Source organism: Macaca mulatta, chromosome 6 (assembly GCF_049350105.2).
Source record: "Macaca mulatta isolate MMU2019108-1 chromosome 6, T2T-MMU8v2.0, whole genome shotgun sequence".
Classification (NCBI taxonomy): Eukaryota; Metazoa; Chordata; class Mammalia; order Primates; family Cercopithecidae; genus Macaca; species Macaca mulatta.
Window position 1 is genome coordinate 189,246,977 of NC_133411.1, and position 13,831 is coordinate 189,260,807.

Here is a 13,831-nt window from a genome sequence, read left to right on the forward strand (position 1 = left end):
CTAACTGCAGAAGAGCATGTGGTCTCCAGGCCTTGAGGACTCAGCCTGTGACCAGCTCCCAAGGGCTGAGACATGCATCTCCCTTATATAATGGCTACGTTCAGCTGCAAGCAGATGTGACTGACCACTCTGTCACTGTTATTACTGATTTTGTTACCAATTTTCCTGATTAAAACAATATCGAAGAACTGCCTTATTGACAAAGGTAACCACCTTATGCTTAAATTCACATAAGTAGCCACAGAATCTTCCAGATAACGCAAGTAGCTAATTATGACGTTATTTTGAAATACGGGCACTCTCCTTCCTCCCTGAAAAGCCCCACCCCACCTACGTGTATTACTTCAGTCGATAAATAAAAAGCATTTCAGTGCTGCCTACAGTGAAAGAGGGAAGAGGGAACAGGACAGAGAAATGGAACCCAGACCCAGACCCCAGTATCTCAAGAAACAGCTTCCTTCTCGCGAGACCTTTACAAACACAGCTGACACGCATCTCTCTGGAATGATTCTAGTCCTTTTAAGCAGACAAAGGAAATTGAGCCACTGAGTGTCCTTCTCCTCCTGTGGTATTAAGTACTGAAGCCTAAAGTGCTTCAAAAACACACGTCAGATGAACTTGGCTCATCCCTTGCAAAGCCACAAGCACCATGAACGACGTTAAGTCATACGACTAAGGCTGACTGGCGGATTCTCCTGGCCACGCCTCATGAGAAAACAATTACACCAATACTCTGAACCGTGCTTGTGTATTGGTGACGTCAAAACTTACCGCCATTAGTTTTGAAAACACAGATTTAGGAGTTTGCAGAATATTTTCAATAAGAGAACAAACAGCAATGTTTCTGCCTTTCATGTGAAACCTCTTGCTAATATTGATCAAAAGCATGATGCTTTATCATCTATCTGTTTCATGTTAAATCTGTCATCAGAGATGGTGATGGAGAAATTATCTAATTGTCATTTAAAAACACACAAAAATTGGACATGCTATACATTTATCTTTTAAAATGTAGTCTGTATTATTTTCACCAACCAAAACACACATAATATATTTTATTATAAAACATTAGGCAATGTTACTTTTGAGATATGCAATCCGAAAGGTCACATTTGTATTTATTACCAGAAGAGTTACATTAGAAATCAACCAGACAGACTCGTACGTCGTTATCGTGACTTACACAGCATGAAATGCGGGTTGAAGCAGCACCCACTTAGTGTTTTGGACACGGACCTGGTGTGGGCATTCCCCTCTCCGCACTGGGGCTCTGCGTCTCACATCTCAAAGACCAGAGCAGAGCCCTGTGTCCACTCCAGGCCCACGGCTGACACAGTGTGCACAGCCAGTGTTTCTAGACTCTCTCCTGCTCTGACAGAACTCGTTCTCCGGACTCTGCACTTGAAATTACAACCTGAACATGGGGGAGACAGTCATTTCCTTCTTGACTGAAAACCAAGTCAACAAATGAAACAAACCTAGTCTAAATTCCAGGATAATAATAAATTACCTGGTTTATAAAAATACATGTCCAAAATAGTTACTTCCCGGGTTGTGTACAATATAAATTACAAAAATAAAATAGAAAAGATGAAAAGTTGAGCACATTTTTCAGTTCTTTAACCAACACCAGCATTTTTCCATAGAGATCAGTGTGAAACCATGTGTGTGGCACCAAGACCCTGGCAAATCTAGGCTCAGGAGGGAGAGCCCTGAAGCTGGGAGAGGTATTTCTGTGGAGCCCTGTGGCCTGTCCTGGGCACACTCGCCTCTACCTGGTGGAAGACGGCCTTTCCAGGAAACCCTCCGCGCCGTCCGGGCTCCATCTGTGGCAAGTGGCTCGCAGAGTCACAGCCGAGCGAGCGAGCAGAAGGGCACCTGCGGGGGCCTCGTCCCTGTCCACGTCTCCCGAGGAGGGAGCATCACACAGTGCGGGGCAACTCGTGCATTTTCAACCTCTCCCTTTTGTTTTTCCTTTTAAAGATAGATTTAGTGAAGTCTTTTAAAAGAATGTGTATTACAGAGAAGATAGATAAGACAGCCATACAATAGGTATTTCTGCCTCAATCCAAGTTATTATTACCATTTTGTATTTGAAAGTGTCTAAATGACAATATAAAAGAACTATTTCTTATTTCAATATTAGTTTTGCTAATCAAGGGTTCCAGTTTCCAGTGATTCGACCAACCGACAGGACATAACGGGTGCAGAGAGAGCCATGCACTTTAGATCATATCTAGAACCCACTTTCTCATCACAGTTCCTCCTCAGAACACAGTCTAAAGAATGTTGACTGAAAAGCTTCCAAAATAATTGAACACAAGATATGAATCAGCAAGAAAATAAGCTCAAGGGAAAAACACGGGCACAGGCAGCAAAATGTGATCGTCATAGCTCCGTTTCTGCAGTGACACTTAACACACTCGGTATCTGAATGAGTTCTGAATCATTTACTTATCGGAAAGTCTCAAAGTATCAATTTCAGGTGAGCAGTTTTAAATCAGAAAATATTCAATGGTTAATCATTACTCTTTAAGTATTTCCTTCATATCCTCTGAAGAGTTTCCCAGAACATTCACGGGTTTCCCTTGTGAAAAGGAATGCCCCCAAACAATGGAAAGCAATAGCAAAAAACAGGCATCTGAATCAGCCTGGCCTCTGAAAACAGACCAAAGAGGAATTTATCCGCTTTCTTCCAGTGAAGAAAGAAAATCAAGAACATGGTATTGGCAGAGGGAAAGTGAATGAGGGAAGGTAAGTAAAGGACCCAGGTCAGTCTCTGGCAAAGGAAGCACTGAGGGAATGACTGCAGTGGTCTCTAGGGACCATTCTGTAAGATTCTACTCCAGCGTTAGGCCATGGATGCAGGAATCTATCTGCCATCATCTTATTAAGAGGGAGTGTTACACGCCTAACAAAGAAGGTGAAGTTCTAGGTAGAATTTTAAATTCATAGTAAGTCTAGAAGACTAAGAAGAAAGAGATAAGGTAGCTAGGATTTCAAGCAGCACTAAGCAAAACTTAAAATTTTATCGTGCAGTAAAGCTGAATGTACAATCATCCCAGACAAGACAGTTTAAAGAAAACAAGATGTCCACATGAGTGTCTTGGTTTTAGCCGTGATAATTCTCAGCCCCAAACATCACAAATTTAAGAAAAGCTATATATTTTTATTTATTAAATAGATTTAATTAATATGTCTTCTGAAATACAAAAGATAGAATAAATCATAGCACAAAAGGGAATAAGATATGATAACATCATGACGGCCAATTAATACACATAAATCAACCTTTTCTGGACAGACACCAAATTACTTAAGAAGATTAAGAGATAACTTCAGAAGCAGCACTACCTGGGAGATTATTTGGCATTTAAATACTGATTTCCAAAGTGCTAGATGGGCAAGTCCAAGCAAGCATCTGTGGTCACATGCACACACCTCTCAACAGTTACGGATGATGAGAAACTGTCACTATTACAGCTTGAAACAACCTCACCTACTCTAACTGCTCACCTGAAATGATCTTGAACAAAATCTCTACAAGTGTGGCTTGCACTTTTTTTCTTCAGACATATTCTGCCTCATTTTATCATCTAAGCAGGCAATCCTATTAGATCTGAGTAGGGGCAAGGCATTGTGTTTCGTACATGCAGAACATGGAGTTTTCTATTTGGTTCCATCAACTCCCAAGCATTTCAGGCCCATGGAGGTGAGAGTTCCTTCAATGATGACAGGTTTGCTATTTCTAACTTATCATCGACAACCTTCAAGGGGTCCCGTCGAGGCATCAAGACTGCTGTCTGTGTCTGAGGCCAGTGTCTGCTCAGTGGACATGGATGAAATGTCATTGATAGATGAAGACTGAGAAGGAGTGGCGTTGCTACTTACTGCTGCATCTGTGCTAAGAAAACCAAATATAATAAAATCTGAGGCACGACATTGCTGCAAATCCAGGCAACGAGACTTCAGGCCATTTCTCGGCTCTGTCCTTTTGCAGTTTCCCAACCCTAACTATGAGCATAAACAAGAAGTTAGTCAGCTGGACTTTCTGAACTTTTCCTTGAGTCTTTCTTTGGGCCCAGAGTCCCATATTCCTATGTCTTTCCTTGCAAGATTCTTCTTTTCTTCTCAGTGGCTAAACATATATGTGGCCATGTATAATCATGTTAGCTACTTAAAAAATAACCGCTGCTTTCAAGCAGACATCAAAAGGAAACAGCTATATTTATCTGAAAATGCAGTATCACAAAAGCTTAAGCCTGAATTGAATTCAAGTGTCACCAGACATTTGAATTATAACAATTTATAACATAAACACTAAATCTACAGAAAAGAAAGCATCAACATTCAAATAAATCTTTTGCAATAAAGACTATATACTAGAAAAAGGAAAAAAATTAGTGGCCTCGTATTTTTTATTGTTTTGTACCTCCAGAAAACTGACATTTTAATCTTTTAAAGCAAATGAAACTATTCTACTTCCTACTATCTATATTTTAGTCTGGTGTGAATAAAAATACAACATGCAGACTCTCTGAGATCGACGTCTGCAGTCATAAATTCGTGCTTAGTTAACAAGCACTTAAGTTCTTGCTGAAGTTATATAATCTCTAGATGCTTGACACATACGTCATGTTGAATATAAAATTCAAGAATAAAAAGTAAGCTGTGCTCTCTGCACATCCCCACGCGTGTGTGCTTTCCAGTGGGAGTGGGAGAGAGACAATAAATATAACTTGAGCGTTTCATTTAGTAAACGGGAAGAATCCTGCAGACGTAAGTGAATACCACTAATATCAGAGTCTCTCATAATCGTACAACCACCCGGTCAGCAGGCTTCCACCACTATCAAGATCGGCAGATCAAGTAGAAAAATGGGAGAATGATATGAACAATTTTCTCAAGAGAAAACCAAATTCCATTTTACTTAGATTGGCATTTTGGGTGGGTTATCAACGTTGAAAAGGCTTTAAATTCCATTTCATCTGTAAATGGACGTGACAGCAATCGTTGCAAAGATGAAAGAGAAATGTTTATAAGGAAGTTCAGTGCCTGGCACATCAGTAAAATGCCATCCACCACCCCCTTCACTATGACAAGCCAAAAAGGGTGGCTATTCATACAGTGGTTTTTAAATCTGATGCTAGCCAGGCTGGCGTTTCAAACATGCTGCTGCCATTTATAAAAGATGAATAGGGAAAGAGGCCAGGTGCAGTGGCTCACGCCTGTAATCCCACCACTTTGGGAGGCTGAAGCGGGCGGATCACGAGGTCAGGAGATCAAGACCAGCTTGGTCAATACAGTGAAACCCCGTTTCTACTAAAAATACAAAAATTAGCCGGGCGTGGTGGCACGTGCCTGTAATCCCAGCTACTTGGGAGGCTGAGGCAGGAGAATCACTTGAACCCAGGAGGTGGAGGTTGCAGTGAGCAGAGATCATTCCACTGTACTCCAGCCTGGGTGACAGAGTGAGACTGTCTCAAAAAAGAAAAGCTGAATAAGGTAAGAAAAATATCATACAATCAATTAAAACAATCACTAACCTGAAGGCTGATCTTTTACAACACCATTCTTGCTTCTTTCTTCCCAATCCATGACTTCTTTGTAAATTAGCTCTTTAATAAAAATACAAGTTAAAATGCTTAATCAGTTTCTAAACAGTTTCATTGTATCTCTAAACTCTGCTTCCAAATCAACTGGAACCACTCCAAAGGCACTCCGATGTGTTATTTTTAATTGTAAGATAAGAGTCAATTCAGTAATATAGTCTAAGTGGACCAAAATATTCATGTTTTGATACATTATATCTTTTCTTTTCTTTCTTTCTTTGGGTTTTTTTTTTTTTTTTTTTTTTTTTTTTCTGAGACAGTTTCATGCTGTCATCCAGGCTGGAGTGCAGTGGCACAGTCTTGGCTCACTGCAACCGCTACCTCCTGGATGCCTCAGCCATCCAAGTGGCTGGGATTACAGGTGTTCACCACCATGCCTGGCTAATTTTTATAGTTTTTGTAGAGATGGGGTTTCGCTACGTTGGCTAGGCTTGTCTTGAATTCCTGGCCTCAAGCCGTCTGCCCGCCTGGGCCTCCCACAGTGCTGGGATCACGGGTGTGAGCCACTGCGCCTGGACTACATCCCATCTTTTCCATGCAGCAGTAAGGGAGCAAAACGTGGGGTGGTTCTGGACCCACAAGGGGCTGTATGAAGTGGACTGGCTCCCACAGAACACTGTAAGGGACTGGATACTCTCACATCCATTTCAATATGCTTCTCTACGTAGTTACTTGGGGTTTTCCAAAGGTAGCCGGCATCCACATGTGGGCTAGGAACCCCCGACACTGGCCAGAAATGAATCCACACGCCTAAGTCTTTTCCTTGTTTCAACTTCAACTTTCATTTGTAAGAAAAACTAATTACCTACTAAGTAAGTGATTAGGGATTCCTAAAATGTCAGTATTCATAAACCAGCACTAGCGCGTTGCAACCATTTCCGGAGGCCAGTGAGTGTGCTGTGAGCATGCACTGCTGAGCTCACACAGGCAACCGGCACTCCAGGAGGGCCCCGGGGCAGGACCCACCCTCAGTGCTGACTCACTCTGACTGTGGTTCTCAGTTACTACTGATGCCGCTTCTTAATGAAGAACTGTCAGGCCGACCTCTTCATTATAGGTGCAGTTTGTTGTGGGTGGTCTGGTTAATCTTACAGTGGTAATAATACCTATTTGCATATTTTCAATCTGCAGTTTCCCCCAAACTAGATTTTAAAACGTATGTACAACTACACGGCTTAAAAAAAGCAGGCAGAAGTTCACATGACCCCCAGCCCTGGCTCCCCATATCTGCACACACTGGGAATTCTATAGGTAACATGCAGCCTGTGAACTGGTGTCACCTGAAATTTGCAACATGTTATCAATGTAAGTGTGATGCAATTACTAAGCTCAGTTTACAAACCGATATGTGAAAAGCCATGAAAAAAATGCTATTTTTCCCTCTTGAAGCAAATGATAAGAAATTGATACATGTTCCTCTCTAACTCTGTTCTCTTCAAGTCCTTTTTCTACTGGAAACTGGGGAGAAAGAGGCTAAGTGGGTCGCAGCATTTCTTGCCCCTTCCTGAAGGGAAATGTCACAAAATGAAAAGCCTCTGCTTTACAGGACTGGAAGAAATGTCCTAAGGAAGGATCAAAATAAGCTCCATCTTTACCTTTCCATTCTTCAATTGCATGTTCTCTTTCTTCCAACTGGGCATCATAAATCTGAGGTGGTGGCTAAAAATTAAATCATATGTAAAGTCAATAGTAATGCCTCAAAAAAAATGAGGCACTAAAAAAGGTAAAATCGCTTGGAAGACTTCTAGTCTATTTATGATATGGATTTAGTTTAATTCAACACATGGTTTAATAAAGATTTGTCATGCAATATTGGATCAGCTTTGGGATCAAAATAATTATGAAAAAGTTAACCAAAAAAGAGTTACTATGTTCCTCTTAATAATCACCTGACCTCAAAACACAGACATCTGCCCATCACAGGCTGTTTCCCGAGACCCATCATGGACAAGGCATTGTGCAGGCAGCTATGGAAGGTACTGCTGTTTCTTAGAACAAATTTTACATGTTCTTCATGTGAGAACTCCCAAACCCAAAGTCCAACTCATAAATGGACTGTTACAAAAGTCTGCTTATAAATTGGATTCTTTTTATATAAAACAACGTTTAAACTGATGGCAAAACCACAGGCCATGCCATAAACATGTGTGTCACTCATGGCACGAAGGAAGCCCGCCACTACGCAGTGATCTCCCTCACAGCTAAAGCTCACTCACACCAGCGCTGACACAGAAACACGCACGTGAGCACCGAACTCAGAGTGGAGCTCCTCCAGCGGGAGAGCCAGGAGGCACAAGGCCTTTAGGGAAGGATACACAGACGTGTGATTTTTCAGCAAGCTGCTCAGCCTCTCTGGTTGAGTGGCCTAAACAAGAGGATGTAACCAAAGCCAATGGCACAGAACAGATGCTTAATAAACTATGAGCTCACAGCAGCCTTTGCAAAATGGAGACTGGTATCACCAAAGCGTAAGTTCATTCCTGAGGTCCTCCGAGCAAAGCGGCCCAGGCCTCAGACAGCACTTGGCCTTTTTGTAACTGGGAGCCCCAGATGGAGAACTTGCTACCCATATGTAGCCGCTCTGGACGAGCAGACAAGATCCAAGGAAATACAAGCCCGGCCTCCACATACAAGTCTTTTCAAAACAGATACTCACTGCCTCTGCTTCGGCCGGGTCATACCAGACAGTGATGTACGGGTGACGCAGAGCTTCGTCTACAGAGATCCGCTTGTCAGGATCAATCACTAGCATTTTCGATAACAGATCTCTGGCTTGACTGGCTAGGGTGACAACAAAGATTAGATTAATACACTAATGCTTTTAATATGAAACAAAGAGAATCATACAATAAAGAACTAAATACGACAGCACAGACAGAACAAAGATGTATTAATTTTGAGAAACGTTTGATAGGTTCAAGATGAATATAACACAAATTTTTTTTTTTTTTTTTTTGAGACAGAGTCTCGCTCTGTCGCCCAGGCTGGAGTGCAGTGGCGCAATCTCGGCTCACTGCAAGCTCCGCCTCCCGGGTTCACACCATTCTCCTGCCTCAGCCTCCCGAGTAGCTGGGACTACAGGCGCCCGCCACCCCGCCCGGCTAATTTTTTGTATTTTTTTAGTAGAGATGGGGTTTCACTATGTTAGCCAGGATGGTCTCGATCTCTTGACCTCATGATCTGCCTGCCTCGGCCTCCCAAAGTGCTGGGATTACAGGCATGAGCCACCGCGCCTGGCCATAACCCAAACATTTTTAAGAAAAAGTCAGATGGCCACTTTCATGACAAACCAGGTTTCCAAATGTGGTTTTACGCCTCTGGATCTGCGAGGGGAAGAGAAACCTGGGCCCCCAGGGTGGTGGGGAAGAGCACCAGGCAGCCTCAGACCAATGTCTGGGCAGGGCCCAAGGCTGGGAAACCACAGCAAGGAAGGTGGCAATTGCCGAGCTGCGGGTGGCACTGCCCAGGGTGTGGGCATGAGGCACGGGGGAGTATTTTTCTCTAAGTCACATCAAAATGAAATTAGAACAGACTTTTTAAACCGTGCAACAATCTCACATTCCCACAGGATGAAACACTCACAGATGCTTCTGGCTGGCCTAGCTGTATACAGTGCTGGCAACTTACAGTTTTTTTTTTTTTTTTTTAATCTACAGATTGGTATTTAGAAAAAAAAAAAACAAAAACAAGTTCAATAACTTAGTTAAATATAAGGATCACCTAGGTTTTGGCAATTGAAGTTCACAACCTGAGTAAGCACAGGAATGACTGAGGGTTTTCTGATTAAGGCACAGTTTACCTTAATTTTTTTTTTTTTTTATTGAGACGGAGTCTCGCTCTGTTGCCCAGGCTGGAGTGCAGTGGCGTAATCTCGACTCACTGCAAGCTCCGCCTCCCGGGTTCAGGCCATTCTCCTGCCTCAGCCTCCCGAGTAGCTGGGACTACAGGCGCCGCCACCACGCCCGGCTAATTTTTTGTCTTTTTAGTAGAGACGGGGTTTCACCGGGTTCGCCAGGATGGTCTCGATCTCCTGACCTCGTGATCCGCCCGCCTCGGCCTCCCAAAGTGCTGGGATTACAGGCGTGAGCCACCGCGCCCGGCCCAGTTTACCTTAATCTTAATGTGGACAGAAGAAAATCTCTTCTTTCTCCTTAAGCAATCACACCGTAGTAAAGGCTGCAGGAGGAGGTGGGGAGGACCTTTTCTACCGAGTGACTGTCACATGGCTCCGACTCTAGAATCTGCATTCAAGGGTTCTTTTCACCTGAAAACTTTGTGAATTCCAGTTGCTGTAACTGTAACAAGATTCTTTCAGACTGATTTGATGATTTTTATTTTGGCCAAAGGCTTCAATTAAGCCATGTTATGGAGGATAAAGCTTCCAGACCTTTAAGCTTTCTCTCCTCAGTGCCTTCATACCTCAGACTTCTGGCCTAAAATGACTTTCTCTCCCAAAACTCACAGGTTTTTAGAATACAAACATGAAAGACTGAAAGCGCCACCTGAATTACAAAACACAAGTCTAAGAAAAAAAGGGTATCTTACTTTTTATTTTGTCTCGCTCAGACTCTGATGGGAATATCCAGTCTGGAAAGAGTTCTTCGAATTTGATTCCAGGATACTTTGGTCTGTTTTCTACATAATTCCTCACAGTCGGCTGCAGTTTCTTCATGAACTCTGCTGATGGTGTTCCAAGCTGCTCAATAACTTTATTCCACTGATCAATATCTAAGGAGTCTCTTGAGGAAAATACAACTGGAGTGCCTCGTATTCACAGCACATGCAGCAGCGTTTGACTCATCTTTACACCTATCGGCTAGGCCACCCCACCGGATCAGCAGCAGAATTTCCAAATAATATTCAAATAAGGTTTGGGTTTCCAAGTTACACTATTTTTAAAAACTCTTCCACTCTGCATCTTCATAAACTATGACACAGCTTATTAAATCAACACAATGAAGTCTACACACCTGCCCACTCTAGTTCAAAATAAAGTTGATCTTTTAACTAAGAATACCTATGGCAAAAATGATTAAACATGAAACTAGATAAACATTACATCAGCAAATTGAAATCAGTTTTCATACTAATGCTACCTTAGATTCATTCACAGCTCTCTGAAGAACAGAGGATCTCGAGGGACCTGTGAGAGACCTGTCTGACCTCCTCACTTTACAGCCGGGGAACCAACCAACTGGGCTTAGACTGAGCCCACTGACAGCTTTCAAACGATACTCTGCTTTACTTGGAATTGACTCTTCCCAACCATCACTGCCAATACCGAGGTAATGCATTTTATTTCCTTTCAAAGTGCATGACCTGGGTTTCAGACTCAACTCTGCATTCAACACTCACAGTGTGTCAGGAAAGTCAAGCTTCCTTAGGGGTCCATTTCCTTCTTTGCTCAATGCAGACATTACCAGCTTTGCCTGTTCCACAGGGTGCTTGTTAGGCTTGGGATAATTAGGATTACATGTGGGAAAGTGATACTGGAACCGTACTCAACTATACAAGAGAATGCAAGCGAGAAAAAAACAGCATCAACAGCAGCTTCAAAAAGTGCTCACTGAGGCATGTCTTAGAAAAATGAACTTACATGACCATGAAATAACCTAGGGAACCGGTACATGAACTCAGTTCTTCCAAAATGTTATACTTCCAAAGACCTGCTCAGGAAATGGGTTTCTGGCCTTCAATTCACTAGCAAATTCTCCTTCTTACTCCTGTTTCATACATGTTGTCAAATCAGAATTATGTCCACATTTTATTTACCTATTTAGCCAAAATGTGAAAACTGTTCTCACACTTTTTCCTTCTGCCATATATAATACACACACACACACACACACACACATACACATACATATATATATATATAGTCTCGTTCTGTTGCCCAGGCTGGAGTGCAGTAGCACGATCTCGGCTCACTGCAACCTCCACCTCCCGGGCTCCAGTGATTCTCCTGCCTCAGCCTCCCAAGTAGCTGGGACTACAGGCACCTGCCATCACGACCGGCTAATTTTTGTATTTTTAGCAGAGATGGGGTTTTGCCATGTTGGCCAGGCTGGTCTTGAACTCCTGGCCTCAAGTGATCTGCCTGCCTCGGCCTCCCAAAGTGCTGGGATTATATAGGTGTTAGCCACCGCGCCTGGCCCGCCTTATACTTTTGATACCTCTTCTGTATGCTCACTCCCACAGACTCCCCAGGATGCACCCACCCAGCATCTGTGTGCCATTTGCCACACAGCAACCAACTGGGCTCCCGGCTACACCTAGCCTGCCCAGCTCTAGACTAACCCTCGTGCTTACCCAAGGAAGAGCTCCCTCAACTCTTCCTTCTCCAACATCATCAACGTTTTACACTCTACCAGTACATTCCATCACGTTGGTAACTGACAGTGTTTTCTCCTGTGTTAACATAGTAGCTGCCTGCTTTTGGCCCCCACTACCTATTGCTCTATCTTATTCCTATTTGCAGCAAAACTTCCATAAAGAGCTGTCGGTCGGGCGTGGTGGGTCACACCTGTAATCCCAGCACTTGGGGAAGCCAAGGCAGGTGGATCACAAGGTCAGGAGTTCAAGACCAGCTGGGCCAAGACGGTGAAACCCCAGCCCTACTAAAAATACAAAAATTAGCTGGGCGTAGTGGCGGGCACCTGTAATCCCAGCTACTCGGGAGGCTGAGGTAGAGAATTGCTTGAACCCAGGTGGTGGAGGCTGCAGTGAGCCGAGATCACACCACTGCCCTCCAGCTTGGACAACGGAGTGAGACTCTGTCTCCAAAAAAAAAAAAAAAAAGAGCTGCCTATACTTGTGTCTCTAATTCCCAGCCTCTCATTTTCTCTCAAACATACTCCCATCAGGCTTTCTTCCCTCCACTCCATAAATGCTGTGCCCATCATGGCTGCCAGCAGCCATCACGAAGCCCAGTGGCCAGTCCTCTGTCCTCATCTCATGTGAATGACCCTCCCTCTGTCACCACGCTCTAGGAGGAGGGGTCGCTGGAGTGCCTTCTCCATTTCCTTCCCTATTCCCTTTGTCCCTCCACCTCAATGGGGCTAAGTCCTGGGTCCTGGTCTCTTCCTCCCCTGCAAGCGCTTGCTACCAGTCCTAGGCTTCAAGGCTACCAACAGATGGATGACACCCACTTTGATCTCTCTATCCCAGACCTTGCCCCTGAATTCCACTGTCTAACAGACATCTCCAAACCCTAGCAAGGCTCCTTGAAGGGTCCAACTTCAAAGCAGAGTACAAGCCCATCTCCCTGGCCGCACCCTCCCAGCCTGCGGGGGGCCTCCACCTCCATCTCCCCGGCCGCACCCTCCCAGCCTGCTGGGGGCCTCCGCCTCTCCTCTGGATGATGGCAGCCTCTGCTCTGGTCTCCTGCTCTGCCCTGCCCTTGATGATCCAGCCTCAATTTAGCAGCTGGGAGGAGCCTCTTTGCATCTAAGTCAGACTAGGCACCCAGAAATGGGCAGGTGAGAGAAATATCTGCTGGATTAATGATAAAGGACTAGAAATTAAACCAGTTGTGGGAGAAGCCCCACAGATTCCCTGAGAGGCCTGCACCCCAGCATCCCACAGATGGGAGGGACAGGGGACAGATGGGAGGGCTGGGGGAAGGGGAACAGTAATTCCAGCAAGCTCAGTGGACCCTGTTGTCTAATTTTCGTGAAGCTGCAGGCAGACTGCAGGTCTCCTATTTTACAGAAGGGGAAACCAAGGCTCAGAGAGGCCCTAAATTTCTCAAGAATGCTTGGCTGCCGAGGGGAGGAGTCTGAGCTGGAGCCCGAGGTAGCCTGGCGAAAGCTTTCTCTTTCTCATAGGTCACCACAGGGACAGGAGTTCCTTTTCTACCCCAGGTCACACATTAAAGCAAATCTCTGAGACCCTCAGTCTGATTTCTGCAACTTTTTTCTATCTCCCAAATTTCAATCTAATACTTGAAAGAGCTGGCAAAATTTTCTTTAGAAAAATGATGTTAAATTGTGTGTGACTTTTGGGAATAACAAGGTAACCTTATAGATAACACCATTAATTACTGACATTAATATTAATATGTAAAGCAGGAATTTTAAGTTACTTACTAAAATGCACCAAAAAGTACTCACATTTTTCATTTTTGTACTTTTTGAAGAAAACATTTCTTAATAAAACAAGGAATGGCACAAAATGAATAAGAATTGAGACAAACTGAACATTAAGTATATATTTCTAAA

The 13,831-nt window shown here is 43.7% G+C and overlaps 1 protein-coding gene across 8 annotated transcripts in view; it reads right to left on the reverse strand.

Annotated features, from left to right (window-relative positions):
* Nucleotides 1–996: 996 nt before the first annotated feature.
* Nucleotides 997–13,831, reverse strand: part of MAPK9 (mitogen-activated protein kinase 9) — a 60,341-nt gene continuing 47,506 nt past the window's right edge. For 4 of the 8 annotated variants that reach the window (XM_015141643.3, XM_015141642.3, XM_015141645.3 and 1 more), the window contains 5 exons: nucleotides 10,158–10,340; nucleotides 8,269–8,393; nucleotides 7,208–7,271; nucleotides 5,547–5,618; nucleotides 997–3,899 (listed from right to left, as the gene is read on the reverse strand). In XM_015141643.3, the coding sequence (XP_014997129.1) occupies nucleotides 3,757–3,899; nucleotides 5,547–5,618; nucleotides 7,208–7,271; nucleotides 8,269–8,393; nucleotides 10,158–10,340 (587 nt within the window). In that variant the 3' untranslated portion in view covers nucleotides 997–3,756. Of the gene's footprint in view, nucleotides 3,905–5,541; nucleotides 5,619–7,207; nucleotides 7,272–8,268; nucleotides 8,394–10,157; nucleotides 10,341–13,831 lie in introns of those variants that run through there. The other 4 variants (XM_015141647.3, XM_015141646.3, XM_077937537.1 and 1 more) reach the window with 2 other exon arrangements.